This window comes from Lynx rufus, unplaced genomic scaffold (genome assembly GCF_022079265.1).
Source record: "Lynx rufus isolate CCGP_SWC_20201006 ecotype Redwood Valley unplaced genomic scaffold, mLynRuf1.p SCAF_6, whole genome shotgun sequence".
Classification (NCBI taxonomy): domain Eukaryota; kingdom Metazoa; phylum Chordata; class Mammalia; order Carnivora; family Felidae; genus Lynx; species Lynx rufus.
In genome coordinates this window covers 92,793,133-92,813,310 of record NW_025814878.1, presented here as the reverse complement: position 1 = coordinate 92,813,310, position 20,178 = coordinate 92,793,133, and the positions used below count along the sequence as shown (strand labels likewise).

The 20,178-nt window shown below is 38.6% G+C and overlaps 1 protein-coding gene across 1 annotated transcript in view; it reads right to left on the bottom strand.

Annotated features, from left to right (window-relative positions):
- The window catches only part of COL21A1 (collagen type XXI alpha 1 chain), a 174,616-nt gene that overhangs the window by 71,325 nt on the left and 83,113 nt on the right, over window positions 1-20,178 (bottom strand). Inside the window, exons 11-12 of the mRNA XM_047102772.1 lie at window positions 5,596-5,649; window positions 5,452-5,505 (exon numbers count right to left, since the gene is read on the bottom strand). Of these exons, the coding sequence (XP_046958728.1) occupies window positions 5,452-5,505; window positions 5,596-5,649 (108 nt within the window). The remainder of the gene's footprint in view (window positions 1-5,451; window positions 5,506-5,595; window positions 5,650-20,178) is intronic.

Sequence of the window (20,178 nt, the reverse complement as noted above, 5' to 3'; positions counted from 1 at the left end):
ATCACCTACTTCACAATTAATATAAAATGGGGGAGGGGAAGGAAAAAAAAAAAAAAAAAAAAAGGACGTTAGAGTGGGAGAGAGCCAAAGCATAAGAGACTGTTAAAAACTGAGAACAAACTGAGGGTTGATGGGGGGTGGGAGGGAGGGGCGGGTGGGTGATGGGTATTGAGGAGGGCACCTTTTGGGATGCGCACTGGGTGTTGTATGGAAACCAATTTGTCAATAAACTTCATATAAAAAAAAAAAATCGGCATAGTACGGCTTACTCTAGTAACTTCATAGGGCTTTTTGGGAGGACTTCATGTGATAAGAAATGCATATGGATAATATCGATACAAAACAGGTCTAAAAATAAAACAGAAAAAGTGTACACACAACAATGAACGCCTTCAAGCACTCAATACATCAGAAGCCTTACATATCTCAGGTTGTTCTTTGTTCTCTCCCATAAAAACAAATGGGAGGCTCAGGCACTAATGATTTACTGGAAATTGTTTAAATCTGCTAAAATGTTTCCTCTCTTTAATACAGCAATGGGCAATCCCCTTGGGTTTGGAGATCATGACTGAACTGGTCAGGCCTAGAAAAAAGGTAGGTTCGTAAGCTCCTACTACAGAGGCACTGCCATAGCTTCTTAGTGACCACAGAGTACACCCAAAGAGAAGATGAGAAATGGCATTTAGAACCAACAAAATATGAAGCACTCTGTAAAAATTAAATGTAAGTTTCAAGTTTCTCAAGGGATGCCAGTAGAGAAAAACAAAATGGGACAGAAAAAGGCATTGCAGCCAACAAATGAGGCGGGACCTGGAATTAATGATTCTTTTTAATAAACTGAGATGCTGAATCCATTACAAAGGCTTAAAAGAAAAGAAGCTGCAAGACCAGAAAACAATCAAGACATTGTAAAAGTATCCACAGAAGTAATAAACACCTGGGCACACACAGGTCAGCACCCTATGTACACAAGAGGCACTTAACAAAACCTGACTTCAGAGCATATTTAAGGAAGGCACAATTAGTGCTGCTTTTTTGGAAGAAAAGCCTCTAAGAAAAGGATGTAGAAGGAAAATGTGGTACCACACCATCCATAAAAAATACAAGTTTTTTCCGAAAATCCCTGGTTTTAACAATTCCAGTTTCTTCATATTCAGATGAAGTAAAGTATTTTATTAGAAAACAGAATGTGTGGGGCACCTGGGTGGCTCAGTCAGTTGAGCATCCATCTTCAGTTCAGGTCATGATCTCACAGTTTGTGAGTTCAAGCCCTATGTCGGGCTCTGTGCTGAAGCCTGGAGCCTATTTCGGATCCTGTGTCTCCCTCTCTCTCTTCCCCTCCCCACTCATGCTCTCTCTCAAAAATAAATAAACATTAAAATTTTTTTAAATAAAGAAAAAAAAGAAAACATCATGCGTATGCATGTATATCTAATATTTTTACTTTATTAACTATAACACTGATCACATAAATATATTACTATTGATATACTTATCACAAATATGTTTATATAGTTAACAAATAAATTTATATTCATTAAGGTTTATATTTAATAATATTACAGTAAATGGACTCATTAAGGAAGGAGAGGAAGGGCATAGGACTGAACTCAGTCGGCAACACTCCAACATTTAGTGAATGAATATAGAAGACAAGTCAACAGTGAAAAGGTAACCAATGAAGGCAAGAGAAAATCTAGGGAAATGTGCTATCTTAGAAGCCAAGAGAACAAATTGTTCCCAGAAGAAGGGAAAAGTCTGTTGTGTCAAATGCTGCTGGGACATATAGCAAGATAAGCAGAGATCATTGGAAAACAATGACCACTGGATTTCAAAGATGGTAGATACTAATCTAAATACACAGCAGAAGTGTGGGGTGGAAATCCTACTAGAGTGAATTAAAGGGAGAAAGGGAAGTAAGAAAGTGCAGAGAGAATAAAGGCAAACTTTTCTAGGGTGTTTCTACTATAATGGAAAGAAGAAATGGGGTGGTAACTAAAGGAGACTATATGGTAGAGGAGGGGGTTCAGTTTGGTTGGTTTTAGATGGATCAGCCTTTAGGCTATTGGTAAAAAATTAACTAAGAAAGAAAAAACCGTGACATAGCAGAGAAGGGCTAACTAATAACACAAAGTAATGGAGAAAGATAGGATCCAGAACATAAGAGGAGGACTGGACATTATGGACAGTTCATCCATATTAACAGGAAAGAGGGCAAAATTTAGACACATACACAAGTAAGAGGGTAGACAGTCATCGACATCATCTTTATCATCACTAATTTATAGGTGTTTAATTTTGGCCAAGTACATGCATAGCCTATTTAACCTTCACAACAAAACTATGAAGAAATACAATAGCACTCACTTTCCAGATTTTGAAATCCAGGTTTAAATAGATTAAGAAGCATGGCTAGGGAGTTAAGCAGTCTTAATTCAGAGCCCAGTCTATAAACCCATAACTGCTTTAAGCCTCCCACCCTCACCCCCCTCCAACCTTGGCCATGAGCACACCAGTATTTGGGCCTTGGGTGGTGGTGTTATCAGAAAGCTACACAGTTTGATTACCCTCCTTTTCTGAGAAAGAAGAAAAAAGTGGCAACTTCACTAAGCCAATTCTATTTCTCCCTCTCCTGTCACTCTTGGCTTTGTTTTAATTTTTTAAACATTTTTTTTTTTTGTCTTCAGACATTGTAAGAAGTAAAACCACTAATATATACTAAGTTGGTCCTTTATTCTGTTCTCTCCACATGTATATAGGCACTCCCTAATTATAATTAACCATATAAATCACTGTAATACCACTTAATCTTTTGACTTTGGAAGTGCAGTCGTGAAAGTAAGGGATTGATTTGAAATAAGGAAATCTTATTCATCACATTGTACTCTTGTATGGACACTAAGGACAATGGGAAAGTAAAGTCTTGAAGGGACAATTTCAATGTTAAATGATCTAAAGAGGAAATTAAGCAAAATGTGTAATTCACTCCATAATGAGACCTTAGATATAATTAACTTATTTCTTAAATCCAGAAAAATGAAGTGATGAGTTTGTACCAAGTTTAGATAGGTTAAAAAAAATAAATTACTATCTCCCATGTGTTGAGAATTGAATTTTCCATAGAAAGTTTCATACTCAACTCAAAAACCCATAAATATGTATCATCCCATCAACACAACTTAATATAAGTTTTAACAAAATATATTTCTCCCTATGATTTAAATACATGGGTCTCCTTAAAGCTGAGGAAGTTTTGAAGTACTTTTTCTTAAATTCCAAAGAATAGCTTCAAAACATATTGTAAAATGAGTTACCAATTGAAGACCATTTGGTGAATTAGTGCTCCTTTTTAACTTTATAAATCGGTGGGGGGGGGCCTGCAAAATCTATACACACTCCACTGTCTGATATGTGAGCAACCAATGCTAAAGCCAGCAAGAAAGTGCATGTAGTTTTAATTATCTTAAGTGGAAACTCCTACTATGGGAGTTCTCAGAAGAAATCCACAAAATGGAAATGATTCTGGGAAAATATCCTAATGGAGAACAGTGTTGTGTGGAACAATCTCTCAGAGGATGCTAAGTGATCCCTGGAAAAAATGTCCTGTACCACCACAAGTCAAAGTCATCTCAGGGTCTATTTTTCAACCTTCCTATTTCTGAAAATTAAGGAACTATATTCTAGAGGAAGAACCAAGGAAAAGTCTTTAACTTATTCATTTACTGCAACTCTAGATAAAGAACACTCTGAAGCCACAAGGAATGTGAGGAGGAAATTTAGATGGCACAGCACACGGTGATCTCAGGCCCACAGGGACTGTGTCAGATCAGACTTTATACCCAAACAACAAATTTCAGAAAACAAGCAACTCTTGAGTAGAATTATTACTGGACTGAAAACAGAGACCTTCACATCATCTTCACTCATCTTATTTTATTCAAGAGAATGTATGACTTTGTAAAACTCATGCCCATCTATGTTGAAGACAGTACCATGACCCCATCCAACAGAGCAGTTAAAGATGTGACTAATCAAATTATTGCTATTCTTCTACCTTCAAACAGGCACTTTATTTCAATTCTTTTAAGATGAATAAAAAACACCCTCCTTTTTATATCTGGTTTCTAAAACCCAAGGGAAAAATAGACAAATTTATGCATTCATCCATAGATATATTCATTCATATACTCACACTTTCATTACCTCCCTGCCATCCCCAAATCAGACTAATTGTGACAATGTTAAAAAACAGCAGTGATCCTGTAAACCAGAATATAAGTGAGGTGTCTGCCACATGGACTCCTCAGAACAGGTATCTTCATGATCTCAGTGGAATCCCCCATTCACCTGGCAGAGGTCAGGCTATCCCTCTCAACACTGCCACAGCATGAAAGTATAAGACATGCTCCCTATCACCTCTTAATATATACCTCCATTGTTTAAGATAGGCAGAGATTTCTCAGTGGCTAAAAAGATTCATAGAGGCCACATAGAAGACAGGAGGATTTTACACTTCTTCTTCAGGAATTTTATTGACTGCTACTGTTGCGCTCTGTCCTTTAACTCTCCCCAGATTATAAAGCTGCCCTGACCTATTCCATCTTTTCTGGCCACTAAACCTCCTATTTGCCCTTGGGATTGTTTCAACCCATGTTATGCCCATGACATATGCCAACCTACCCCATGCTACATCCCATCTGCAACCATGCTACTTGGATGAACAAAACAGAACAGTACAAAAACAACTGTTTATTTAAGCAAGACCCTGTACCAGAGCACCTGGGTGGCTCAGTTGGGTAAGTGTCCGACTCTTGATTTCGTCTCAGGTCATGAGATCAGGTCGTGAGATCGAGCCCCACGTCAGGCTCCTTGGTGAGTGTGAAGCCTACTGAGGATTCTATCTCTCCCTCTCCCCCACTTGTGCAGAGAGAGAGAGAGAGAGAGAGAGAGAGAGAGAGAAGAGAGAAAGGCAGGCAGGCCCTGCACCAGGAAACATACTGAATATTTTTCACACATCACACATTATATTGTCTCATTTGATCCTCAATAAACCTATGAAAGAAGCACCAGATAGGTATCTATTAAGGAGAGGGACATACTAGAATTGGGCTATCTGTGGCTAACAGGAACATATTCCATTCACATAGTTCTCTCCCTTCTAAGAAGGTAATCCCCCCCTCAGAGTTTAACCACAAGGAGAGAACATGGCATCAGGGCAATGCCAATGCCTGTTCCATCTGACAGTAGTCATCTAGTTACAACCAATTTCATCTAGTGACAAAAACCTGCTGTGAGCTTTATTAGCCAATGACCACTGACAAATTTCTGAGCCCACATATCTTGCAATTCACCAAGGTGAACACTACTGAATGGGAGTCGTCATAGGTAACATCCTTTGTCTTCCTTGAATGACCAAAGTGACTGGACACATTTTTGTTTGTGTGCATTTACCTTTTCACCATCTCTCCCTGGTTCTCCTTTGTAACCTGGTAGTCCTTGAACTCCCTAAATCAAGCACAAAATAAAATCCGGTTAGTTATGTTTTGGGTTCACTAGAAACGATAATTCTACAATGTGTATCTATGAATCACATACTTGTATGCCAGGGGATCCTGGGACACCTGGTGATCCTGCAATTCCTTGATATCCCTAAAGAAAAGTAAACACAAAATAATTAATATTTCATCATACTCACTAAGAACAGGAATCCAGGATTCACTCTTGTCTGGAATGTCTTACACTTAAGACTTCACTTGGTGACTGTTTAAGAAACAAAAATAACAAAGTTTCAAATGCTGAATAAGGAATTAATATCCTCCAGTCTTTAGGGAAAAGGTCTCAAATATCTCTAGATTAATAAAAATAAACAAAAATGCTTCAGTTAAAAGGAAGCTTTGGATTTGCAAAAACAGAGCCAATGTTCACAGCTCCCCCCCAAAAAAATGTTTTGCACACAGAAACGTATTTAACATATTCGAGAGAAAAACACATAAGATTGGAGGATTATACAAATGGACTACATTTTGAAACCACCTGATTAATGGTCATTTGAGTTAATCCTTGGAATTAAGACTTGATAAATGTTATTCCTCAGAGTAAGTTTTTAACAGCCTTTGGACTGCTCATTTTAGAAAGCTGCTGATGTTATCCATGAGCATGGCTGTGACATGTCTCCCCCACCTCCCAAGGCTGGGCTGTCTGTTGAGGCAAGGGTCACTTTGGTCTCCACTGCTTCTTACATATCCCTCCAGAAACCGGGCCTTTGGCAAAACAGCACAACTGTTTCAACAAGGCAAACTATTCATTCTTCACTCAGCACATGGCAATTAAACTCCAGAACAAACTTGCAGGCCCTCAACATTTGTCTAGGTTTCCCTAGGTCAATGTCACGTTGACTTAGACCACCTGGCACCTGCAAACACAGTTCACGTTCTTATTCAGATCCCATCTCTCTCGGGTCTTACTGTTTGGATATAGCTTTCTGTTGTCAACAATATTAAAACAGATGTCATTAGTGTTTCCAATTACATCTTCATTGTTAAATCCAAAAGCTTCACTTCCATGTGGCTATTTACGGCTGCTTTTTGTATTCACCCACTCACTTGTCAGCACATTTTTAGCTATGATTTTAGAGATAGCAAAATTCCCTGCTTTACCACTCCCATTTTCAAATATTCCTTTTACTATTCTTTGCTAGGTCTAACAATACTAATAACAATAATAGTTGTCTCAGCAACATCAGTCTTATTGGTTTTCTCCCTTTACATTCACTCACATTTTTTATTCTGTAAAATGCTCTCACTCTCCAAATGATAGACTATATAATTCCTACCACCAAGCATGATCCTTTCCTTCATACTCTTTCAGTTCTTCAGAGTTTATCAGAGTGTATCATCATGCTTCCTCCAAGATTTCTCAACAAATTCTTCTCTTGAATCCCTGTGCCCAATCCTTAAACATTTTGCTTCACCAGTGAGTGAGTCACTCGTCATTTTGCTTCACCAGTGAGTCTCGTAACAAACCTTTCCACGCTCCATATTAAACAACCTGCAGCTTTCAAGCCCAACATATGCTCTCTGGGTGGCCACTGTCTCAAGTGTCATGGGATTATGTGCCCCCTTGATATGGGAAACCCAGTCCAATTCATTTCTTTATTTGCAGCATTGAACAGAGCATTTGGCATTTTGGGTTAATCAAACTTTGGAAGAATTTACCTTCATGTAATCCACACTGCATAAAGTCTGAAAAATCCCTTTCCCGAAGGAACGAGGTTATGTTTGGGCCACTACCGGTAGCAAATTCAAGTTTTAGTCATGCCATGTGGTTCGTGTTCCCAAGAATGGCAGGAAGAAAGAACAAAGTCAATTCACACCGTTTGCTCAGCCTCTTATCTCTACCACTCTAGTGACCACTGAATCTCTTTCCTTCAACCACTTTGCAATCAGATAGGTCTGGAATTAAATTTCAACTCTGTCACTGGTAGCACATGCCCAAGAGAGTTAGGTTACTTATAACTGCTGCCACTTAGGATGCCTCCAGATCCTTCAAAACCCTGTATGCACTTCTCTGGACAGTCTGATAGGATTTACAACAGGCTGCCGTAATCGGGAGAAACAATAATAGCAATGATTTATACAGAATTCACCAGAGTCCAGATTAAGTACTTCACTTAATTCATGTAACCCTCACAATCACCCTTTAATTAATGTAGGTGCTGTATTATCCTTATTTTCAGATGAGGAATCTGAGGCACATAAGATTAAATAACTGGCCGAAAGTTATTCGTTAGTTGATAGAGTCAGTGGGAACACTCTCTTATCAGAAAAAGCTTCATGGTAGATCTGATCTTATGATTCTAGGATAATTAATCAGATTCAAAAAAGCATATTTGCCAGGCTGCTTTTAAATTGTTTAGAATTCTGAGTGCCCAAAGAACATGAATGTTCATAAAATTCCTCAAAAGAAAGTTACCATGGAGATTGGCTATTTAAAAAAATGGCCGGTCATCTGCAAAGTTCACTGTAATGAATTATTTTTTTCACATTTTTTCAAAAGTTAAGCCAAATGTCGTATCTGCTTTATTACTTTTTTTACAAAACGAATCTTTTGTAGAAGATCAAAAGCTGTTCTCTTCTTCGAAGAAGTAAATTAATATGATCCATTTGTTAGAGAAGACACATCACATTTTAATGGATTAAAGCAATGTGGAGATGCCCCAGACTGTGTTCCCAGCTCACCTCTGACTCATAATGTGACCTCAGGCCGAGTGATCATATCCCCAAATCCTGGGAGGCAACTCAATAAAGTGGAAAGACAATGAATCTTGAAATTGGAAGACCTTGGGCTGAATTTTTGCTCCTCCCTTTACTTTCTACAGGATTTTGACTAACTTTGCCTAGCTAAGTGTCAGTTTCTTACCACAAACCAGGATAACAGTGCCCACTTCACTTCTGAAAAGAAACAAACGGAGTCACAGGTGAAAATGCCTGGCAGATGCTAAAAACTCAAATGTGAGTTTTTCTTTTTCTGTTCTTCAGATTCAATGGCTATTGTACAAAACCATGAGAACACTTCTGCAAAATGTGTAGCACCACAAGCACATGAGGAATGGCAGATCCAGTCATCATCATGATTTAACCCTTTTGCAACATTCATATAGATCTAATGGTGAACATGTGAACAAGGCTTCAGTGTATTTTATAATGGCCCTGTTTGTCTTTTGAAGAATTGCAATACAAAAAATAACAAATGCTTCCCACAATATGAGAACCAAGTTGATGTGGGATTTTTTTTAACTTACGGTGAGAGGCATTCTAGAAAACTTAGTTATATAAAGAAATTCAAAGATTATTTTAAAAGCTAGAGGAAGCATGATTAGTAACAAAATTAAGAAAAATCAAAACCACATCCAAGCTGGGGGATCCCAGGGTAAACCACCAGAAGAAATTGGATGAAATTCAGAAAAATGAAATTTGGACTAAAAATCAGGAAAATAAAGGTTAACAGGGAGGAATATTACAACACACAACAATTTCCAAGAGGAGCAAGAACTAAACACTGGTTGACTCATAGCAGGGTACACTTGAACAAGGAAAATGCCCTGAAACAGAAAAAATGATAAGCTTTCCATATAGCTCGCTGAGTTTTTATTGTTCTGAACACACAGGCTTCTGTGTTTTCAGGTGGGTGTGCAAATTTCACATGATCTTTGATCAATACTGTTCGACACTAATTTTGCCATTTTGCAATTATTAGCAGGTCCAAATATCCACCCTACAGCCATGTGCAAGATTTCTGACAGTAAAGTCTTTTCCACGTTCACAGAAAGTCTTTTTGTAAATGAGTCATTTTTTAGGAAAAAAATATTCTCACTGCCAAATTGTAGGGTTGAAGAATACAGAATCAATTTAATTTCCTTCCATGATTCATAGTTATAATGCTCCAGGAAAAATGTATAGCATTGAAATGGAAATTAAGGAAATAAAATCAGCAAATGTGCAAGGGTCACAATCTCTTCTGAGCCCAATTCTGATCAGGCCATAAAATATTCTGCCAATCTAAACATACAGATCTTCTCAAGTAGTGAGGAGGATAGAGTAATCAATTTTCTTTCAGTGCTCTAAACTCTAAAAATGAGAATAAAATACAGAGAAATCATTTTGGATGTCACTCTTCTTTCTGAAATGTAAGAATGTGATTCAAAGTTTATTCTATTACATTAATTTTCTTCAAAGTTTTCCAAAATTCCCACAGATACTCTTAAGTGTACAGCCATGGTAACTAAGTAACCTAAATCAAGTGTATATTTTTAATATCCACTGTGGATTCTTCTTGCCACCAGCACACTTTATAGCTCAACACAACTAAATTCAAAAAATATTCATAAATCTGTCTTTTCATGTGTAGCTAATGTAGAAACTCAACTCATTTGCCACCTAATTGAACTACCAGTCCAGTAGTTTATATGCTTTAACTGACTGCTCAAATTACTTGACCAATACATCTCATTAATATATATAAAATTAAACCCGAGCTAAGATCTAAGAAAGAACTGGAATGCTATGGGAGGTGAAGAGTAGATAGTCAGGGAAGCTTTCTGAAGAGACAAGCTCAAAGGAACACTAAAGGAAGCGCAGTGCAGAAGAGGAAGCCCTTCAAAATGTGCCATGAAGCATGACAAGATGAGACATATCCATGGAGACAAAAGAGACAGCACATGGGGAAGCATGCTGCAAACAAGACTGGACCAGTAGACTGCAGCTTTCATGCACAGCCTGTGGGTCTTATGAAGGATTTTTTTAAATATTTATTTTTGAGAGAGAGAGAGAGTGTGTGAGCAGGGAAGGGGCAGAAAGAGAGAGAGACACAGAATCCAAAGCAGGCTCCAGCCTCTGAACTGTCAGCACACAGCCCAATGTGGGGCTTGAACCCACGAACCGTGAGATCATGACCTAATCCAAAGTCGGACACTTAACCAACTGAGCCACCCAGGTGCTCCATGAAGGTTTTTGGTCTTTAACCAATCCACTATACCAGAAGGTCAGACTGGAGCTCTGAGAAGCTTGCTTGCTACACTATGGAGATAACAATTCTAAGTGGCAGGGGGAAGCAGAAAGACCAAGTGGGAGGTTCCTGCAGGAGAGAGATAATGGTAGGTAGAACCTGAGTCCATTCCAGGTGTATTTAATTCAACCTGATGATGAGCTACAGGATGTCAGGAATCTGAAGTTATAGTATGATGCCCAGGTTTCTGATTTGTGCAGTGGATGGCAGATAATGTATCACTAACTGGGGGAATCTGGAGTAAAATACTATTATTTGGTTGCCAAATAATAGCACATTTTTTTAATGTATTTTTGTGGACTAACATAAAAAATTTACATTTGACAATGGGAAGCTATAGACTTTTGTTGGGGGACAAAATTTCTACTCAAAGCAGACTACATTTACTATAAATGAAATTTATACCTAATTCTCCCACCCTTAAGTAAGAGTGGATGAGTGATAAATATGGAACACATCACCTGCTTTCCTATGATAGTTTGCCTTGAGCTAAGCACATAAAAGAAAAACACTGCCTACCTTTGACAACCTCTATAGATGCAGCTTGGTTCTCAGATTCACAAAACTTAATTAAGCTTAGGTAAATTGCCTCATTCCCTGAGTATGACTGCACTTGAAGTTATACTAAGCTTATTTCAAAAGGAAAATGTACAGTGTTGCTGGATGGCTCAGTCGGTTAAGGTCTGACTCTTGACTTTGGCTCAGATCATGATTTCACAGTTCATGAGTTCAAGCCCTGAATCGAGCTTGGTGCTGACTGTGGAGTCTGCTTGGGATTCGGTCTCTCCCTCTCTCTCTGCCACTCCCCTGCTCACTCGTGCTTTTGCTCTCTCTCAAAATAAGTAAACATTTAAAAAAACAAAAGGAGAATATGCAACTTTTTAAGGTAACCAATAGCATCTTTAATAGTTCTTAACTTCCTAACCTAAATTTCTAATAGTAACATTTTCTATTCAAAGAGAAGTGACCAATAACTAGCCTCATTCTCTTTCTGTTCTGCTATATTTTTTCCATAGTAATTACCAAAATCTGATATCACTTATTATTATTATTATTATTATTATTATTATTATTGTATATTCATTATTGTTGTCCCTCCCTAGCAGAATGTGAGCTTCAAAATGGCGGGTTTTGTCTTTTTTGTTCATTACATATCTCCTCAAACTATAACAGTGCCAAGAGCAAAGTAAATACCCAATCAATATCAGGTATATGAATGGATGAATGAAAGAATGAATAAGAAAACAAACATATAAATGTTTATGGTGCCCAACCAGTCACTACTACTGATGGCTCTAAAATAATGGCAGAAACAGCCCTGCATTCATACAGATTACAATCAAAACAATACAAAATATAAGCACAAATTTATCTTTAAAATCACACATGCTAGTTGTGTTATCAATCAATTCCTTCAAGAATTTAAACAGACAAGTAATGGGGCGCCTGGGTGGCTCAGTCGGTTAAGCCTCCGACTTCGGCTCAGGGCGTGATTTTGCGGTCCGTGAGTTTGAGCCCCGCGTCAGGCTCTGTGCTGACAGCTCAGAGCCTGGAGCTTCAAATTCTGTGTCTCCCTCTCTCTGACCCTCCCTCGTTCATGCTCTGTCTCTCTCTGTCTCAAAAATAAATAAACATTAAAAAAAAAAAATTAAAAAAAACAGACAAGTAACATTTCTATATAATATCTACACACACATCATTATTGTATATACTACCCATAATATATAAAAAAAAAAAATAAGTAATGTACTTAAGAGGCCCATGAGGAAAACATAGAGAGATCCATACAGGAGATTTACATAAGGGGTGTGTTCGAGAAAAATGAATTAGCTAGTGGACCAAGCTTTGTCTAGGAAAGCTTTACAGAAAAATTTTAAATCACATTTTATTTTACAAAAGGGAGATAAACTGCCCAAGTGGAAGATAGTTCATTTGAGGCAAGTGGTCCAAATTTTAGTTTACCAGTAAGACTCTCACGAGGGGTTTGATCATGCGTGTGCGTGTATTTTATAGCACGGGGAGACAGTGAGACAATAAACCTTTTTGCTAAAGGAATCCAAATTGAGGTGAAGTAAGAGCTCAGGTAGAAATAGTTTTCTCTAGATGTGTATCGTATACACATTTCAGTAAGCCTCTTCTTACAATTCTCTTTTCTAAGCTAAGTAACAGCCATTCCTTTGGCTTGTAACCTCACGTACCCCATTTTCCAGGCCTTAATCTTCATGGCACTCAGCCCCAAATTGCCCACAGCTCTTAAACTGTTGAGTCCACAACTGGCACCATGTTAAGAGTCTGAGGAAGGGGCGCCTGGGTGGCGCAGTCGGTTAAGCGTCCGACTTCAGCCAGGTCACGATCTCGCGGTCCGTGAGTTCGAGCCCCGCGTCAGGCTCTGGGCTGATGGCTCGGAGCCTGGAGCCTGTTTCCGATTCTGTGTCTCCCTCTCTCTCTGCCCCTCCCCCGTTCATGCTCTCTCTCTGTCTCAAAAATAAATAAAACGTTGAAAAAAAATTTAAAAAAAAAAAAAAAAAAAAAAGAGTCTGAGGAAAACATAAAAACTTGTCTCATGGGTCTTATTGTTCTACTACTAATTATTCACCTCCTGTCACGCTTACTCTGCAAGCGTAACTGCCAGATTTCTTCCCTTTCCTTCCATTCTCTACCATCATTCTCGACTAATTTTAAAACAGCACCTCTTGTTTGGATTACACCTGAGGTACAGTCAATTCTCCCTGACAGACATTCTTCTGAGTTTTCACTCTCTCCCCATCTCTCTCTTGTAAGTCAAATCCAAATTCTACTATTCCCCATAGTATCCTAAACCAAATCTAACACTTCAAAAGCAGGACTGTCATCTTTCTTAATATAGACATTATATATTTACTAACAATGCCAAGTATTGCATCAGCCTTTCAGGCAACCCCATTACAAATCCCTTTTCACCACGGTTAAATTTAAATAACACATCCCAGACAAGTAAGAGCCATACGTTTATTTGGGTTGAATTTCACTACATTAGAACAGCCATTCTCCAAGTTCGCTAAATCTTTTTGGATCTCCATGTCACCCCAAATGCCAAAATAAATTCCAAAAATGAAATCAAGAATTAAAAATTCTCAAAAATCATAATACAGTAAATGAATACAGTAATGTTCAAAAAAAAACACTGGAAAAAATAACAGAACATTTAATTGTGAGAAAATTTTACATTACTAAAAATTAAAACAAAACTATAAACCAAATAAATAATTAAAAGCAACATTTACAACATAGATGTCAAAGAACTGATTCTCTTAGTGTATAGGAAGCTCTTACTAATCAACATGAAACATACTATCACTCCTATAGAAAAGGACAAGAGGAAAATCACTCTGTCAGACTTCTATATTCAACTACCACTTAAAATTTGTACTTGAACAGGGGCAGCTGGCTGGATCAATCAGTTAAGCATGTGACTCTTGACCTTAGGGTTGTGGATTCAAGCCCCTAGCTGGATGTAGAGATTACTTTAAAAAAAAATTTTTTAATCATTTTTTTCCTTCAGGTAGGCTTCACAGCCAGCGCAGAGCCCAACACAGCGCTTGAATTCATGACCCTGAGATCAAGACCTGAGATCAAGAGTTGGATGCTTAATGACTGAGCCAGCCAGGCACCCCAAAAATAATCTTTAAAAAAATTCTACTTGGCCATCTGATAAAATTTAATATATCCTAAACCAAACTCTTAATTTCCCTTGCCCTAGTTTCCGTACCCATCCTTCCACATCTCACTGGAGTCTCCTTTGACTTCTCTCCCTCAAACTCAGGCAGGGTACATCATCAAATTCCATCAGCTCTAACTTCAAAATACCCCCAGAAAGTCAGCAGTTCTCTTTGCCTCACTACTTACTATCCTGATGCTAGCTGCCATCATCTTACTCCTGGGTTATTTTAAGAGCCTCCTAACTGATCCTGCTTGTGTCCTCATCTCCCTAAAATCTATTCTCAACTCAGAAGTTAGAGTACTTTTGTTTGTAAGTAAGTTACATCACATCAGTCCTTTACTTAAATCCTCCAGTGGTTTCTCAGTTCACTTCAACTGAAAGCCAAAGTCATCACAATGGCCTGAAGAACCCTATTTGATCTCCCCTCCTTTCTCCCTCCTATGTACACAAATTCATCTCCTACTAACCTGCCCATCCCTCGTATTTGTAGTTTGATCAAGTCAGGTAACTTTGAAATTCCCCATGTGTGTTGACTACTTCTGTAAAGTTGAACCCTCCATAGACAGCTAGCCACTTTCTGGAACCTCTAGATGACACAGGGGTACAATGAAGGGGTGGGGGTGGGGACAAAGAGGGGTGCTGCATCATGGAGTGTGGCTCATTGACCAATCTATTCTTCTGTCTATTGGTAGCACTGTGCTATCAATATTCCTGAATCACTTAAGCCAATAATACAGAAAACCAACTCCAGATTTTGACAGTTTATTCTAGCTTACCTTTCTCTCTCAGTAAATGTGATGGCCTTCATGGAATCTTAGAAAATCAACATTGGACAGAACATGGGCCTCATCTGGCACCATCTTCTCATTTCCCAGATGAAGAAACTGAGGCCCATGAAACCAAAGCAATTTTTAAAAGCAAAACAGAGGGCAAAACAGCCTCAGATCTCTCCAGCAGCCAGCAAGGGCTTTGGTTTCATAAAGTACTTTAGTTCATGAAGAGTACTTAATAATGACAGAAAACAGAAACAAACACTACTACAAAATCATAAAACAGTCCTATATATTTTCATAGTAGGCCTTCTTTCAAAAAAAATCAATGTCATAACAGTATAATGTCTTTACTAATAGCACTACTCTGAACTACCTAGCAGGATATAGAAATATTTCCCCTGCTTCTCTCTATATAATGATAGAATAGCAAAATAGTAATATGCTCAGACACTGCTGATAGAAATCGAGAAAGGAGGGGAAGAATTTGAAAATCGCTCTTTCATTTTGTTTGAAGGCATTTTCCTTATGAAAATCAGTATTTCTCCAGAATGGAATAATTCCTATTTAAAGCTTTAGTTGACTTGGCCTGGTTATGTGAAAGAGATTCAAGCTGCTTATTGAAGGGGATTGCACAGAACCAAATCCAAACAAAGCAGAATTCCCTTCGAATTGTTCCATCCAACTTTCCTTGGTCCAGATGGCTTCAATCGCCAGCCAGAGACTCCACCCACACCTTCCCACTCCCGCTGTGCACTGGCCCTGGACACATACTAATGACCTTCAGCTGTTCTGGCTCCCAGACTCACTTTCTCTTCCTGCCCCAACTCCTATCTCCTACAGATTTCCTACAGGGAAAAGGAGAGATTTAGGAAAAGCTGTACCTTTGGGTAAACAGATTAACATTAGAGAAACTGTTTCTTATTGCTGCTGTAACGAATTATCCCAAACATAATGGCTTAAACGAACACACACTTGTAGTTCTGTAGGTCAGAAGCCCAACATGGCTTTAGGGAGCTAAACTCATCATGTCAGCGGGCCTGCATTCCCTCTAAAGGTTCTAGGGGAAAAAGTGTTCTTTCCCTTTACCAGCTTCTGGATGCTACCAACATTCCTTGGACATGGACACCTCACCCTGATCTCTGCTTCTGTCATGACATCTCCTCCCCTGACTCTGACACCCCACCCCCCTCCTATACAGATCACTGTGATTATACCGGCCACTCAGATAAATTTCCACAGGATATGGGGCGCCTGGGTGGCGCAGTCGGTTAAGCGTCCGACTTCAGCCAGGTCACGATCTCGCAGTCCGTGGGTTCGAGCCCCGCGTCGGGCTCTGGGCTGATGGCTCAGAGCCTGGAGCCTGTTTCCGATTCTGTGTCTCCCTCTCTCTCTGCCCCTCGGCCGTTCATGCTCTGTCTCTCTCTGTCCCAAAAATAAATAAACGTTGAAAAAAAAAAAATTTCCACAGGATAATCTTTGCATCTCAAGATCCTTGATTTAATCATGTGTCCGGAGTTCCTAATCAATACATTTACAGGTCTTAGAGATTAGGATGTGGACATTATTCTGTCTTTTCTCTAACATCAGATAGTCTCTAATACCATCTAACCTCTAATATCAGGTACTATGTACCTATCCCTATAACTATACATAAAGTCATACACATACAAACACATACACATGTACTCAATGAGATGACATAATAAATCCATTATAGCTTAGATAAAAGTCATAAAGCAATATCCATGATTATTAGATCAGGCTTATTGCAACTAGTTTCCAGTACTTCATTCTTGACAAAATATTTAATAAGAAAAAAAAAAAAGCAAACTAGAGCTGATAGCCTGTGAAAGCTTGCTCAGCACTCACCTCAATATATTGAATAACTTATACTAAATTATTATTACACAATTAATTAATATTAATTCTATAACTAATTTAATATAATTTAATACACTTATATGTAGTTATAATTTATATATATTATCTATATTATTGAATTTATATTAACATATATTAATTATATAGTAATATATTAATTATTACAATATATTAACATACATTAATATGTATCCATGTATATTAATATATTACATATACTAACATTACTAATATATTAATATAAGTACTTATATAACTAATATTTATAATTATATAACTAATTAATATTATTATAATTAATTGTTATACTAAATTATTATTACTGAATAATTTAGTAGTGCTCTCAGAGGAGCTCTGTGTCATTACGAGGTGCCAGCAGATGATATTTCAGCATGTCAAGTGTATCTGCTTCAGAGGGGGAAAGCACCACAGCTACCAGTACCCAGACAGAGTAGGGCCCAGGAAAGGGTCTCCAGGGCATCCCACCACCCAGTGTGATTAGGAAAGAGTTCACACAGGGGCTCAGGCAGCACCATTACTGGGACGCAGGAGTCACAGTGAGGAATGCCACCAAGTCACATGACACTTTAAGTTATGAAGTGAGAACAGCTGGGATATAAGAAACTCCAAGGAAAATGTTGCCATGTTACAGGAGTTGAGGCTAAAGGCAAAGAGGAGATGTTAGATTAAGAACCTATTTGTTTCATTCAATTCAAATGTCTGATGATACATTTTTCACCTTCTTTCCCACAAATCACTACCAAGCTACTTCTGTACTTACCAGCTTGGCCTACAACGGCACAGAAAGATTCAAATGCCCATGCTGTATACCAATGTCCTCCCACCTACCTAAGGGTTTTCTTCATGAAAACATCCATTATCGCCCAAATCACAGATATTTTCCCCCTCTGCCTCATTTTCATCATCATAAAAACATGTTACAACATGTCCCATCTCTTAGTTTTTTTTATTTTGAGAGAGAGACACAGAGACAGAGAACACTCAGGTGCATAAGTTGGGGGAGGGGCATAGAGAGAGGGAGGGAGGGAGAATCCCACAAACTGTGACATTATGACCTGAGGAGAAACCAAGAGTCGCAGGCCTAACTAAGCCACCCAGGCACCTCTCTCCCATCTTTTAAAAAAACCCTCCTTTTATCCCACATCCTAACCATGCAACTGCTCCATTCATCTGTTCCTCATTCTACCCCTCAGAAAAAGCATCTATATTCAGTCATCATTTTACTTCACACTTTCTCTTGAACCCATTTCAATCCAGCTTTTATACCCACCTTCCCTAAACCCCATTTATCAAGGGCCCCAATACCTCCATCTAGCAAATTCAATGGACTACGCATAGAGCTCATTTTTCAAAACTTCTTAGTAACAATGACCCAACTTGAGCACTCCCTTCTCAAAATGTTTTTTTCCCCTGGCTTCTGGGGATGCCACCCCCTGCTGATTCTCCTCCTACTTCATTGGCCTTTCTTTCCCAGTTTCCATGGCTGCATCTTCCTCCCCTTTTTCCTCTAAAGACAGCCCAAGGCTCAGTCCTCTGCCTTCTTCTCTTCTCTAATCTGTGATTACTCTCTAAATGATCGCATCCACTCTGGTGGCTTGATATAGATAAATCTACAAACGAAGGAGTCCCAACTGTGTATTTTCATTCCCTGAACTCACATCCCTGAACTCAAGATTCCTCTAATATCCTAGCAAGCACCATGGGCATCCTAGGAGAAACAAGGCATTCTCTCCCAGGACTGTCCAGCTCAGTAAGCTGTTCACACAAAGATCCTCGGAGTCTTCCTCGACTCTTTCTCTCATGCCTCACACCTAATTTGACAGCAATTCTGGTCAGCTTTACATTAAAAAAAAATCCAGAATATGACCACTTATCTTCCCTTTCACCACATTAACCCGTCCAAGCCACTCTTACTTCTCCCTTAGAATCTTGAAATAACCTCCCACACATCTCCTGTTTCCACTCTTGCCCTATATAATCTACTCTCCACATAATATTCATATTTATCCTTCTAAAACATAAGCCAGGTCAAGTTACTTCCTATCTCAAAATTCCCAAATGCATTGTCATCACACTTAGAATGCATCCCAGTGTGTCAGTTGAGCAGCACCACCCCAGCCACCCGGCAGCTCCTCAGCTCCCTACAGCTTTTTGTGACCATTTTGTGACCTCTTCCAACTCCCTTCTCCAACAATCTCTCTCCAGAAAGGCTCACCTGTGTACCATTTTCCCACACAAAACTGGCGTATGAGACCCCAGCACATCACTACTTCTTCAAAAGTTGGCTATATTTTTGTATTGAATTTGTCAGCAAACCTCTCTCAGGAACTAACAAGCTCCTCTATCCTGATGGTTGGGATAGTGATAGTCTAACATCAGGCTGTGGTTCCTTCATTCCTTAAATATTACTGACTCACAATACACACCTTCCCATATTTCATGCAATAAGTTAATGTTTCATGATAAAGAGATATTTTGGATGACAATTATCTAACATTTAAAAGCAAATTCCTCATGTTTATTTGCTGTTATAAACATGTTGACAGCTGAGCTATCTGAAAATATTTGCCTAGAATGCTTTAAAGTGGATTTGCTTTATGTTTCCTTAATTCAAAAGTCTCCCTACAGTTCTCTTGAAACTTACAAGACACTATTTTTTTAGTCAATATATTCCAGTGCACGTATGTTCTTAGGAAAATATCACTTTTAAAAAGATCTTCAACTTGAAAACTGCCATAGACATGAAGGAAAAAGACAAAAAGATTTCTGAACCTAGCTATGCATCGATACTCACTAGACAACTTTTTAAATGTAACAAAGATGCATGCAATTTGGGGATAATGCACCTAAAAAGTGACTGGAAAGCTGATCCTATTGACCCAACCAGGCTTAATGTTCCCCTCAGCTTAACTAAACTTCAGACAGCCTTCTTCCTGACCCTAGGCTCCTGATCTCCCTCTTCTTAGAGCATTTATACTCTAGAAAATTTGTCACTTTCTCTGACCCTCTGAGTGGCAAACCTTTTCAAAATTTCTTGTCAGTTTTGCAACTAGCAACGAACGTCTTTCTCAAGGACCTAGGAGCCATCCCTTTGAAATACACTCATCAAGAAAGGGAAGTACCCGGATCTTCCAGTCTCTGAGGGAGGGTAGGACCCTAACTTTGAGAAGTGCCAATTACCAAAGACAGTTGCCCTAATCACACAGGAAAACATCTGCCAAACTCAGGATAACTCAATTC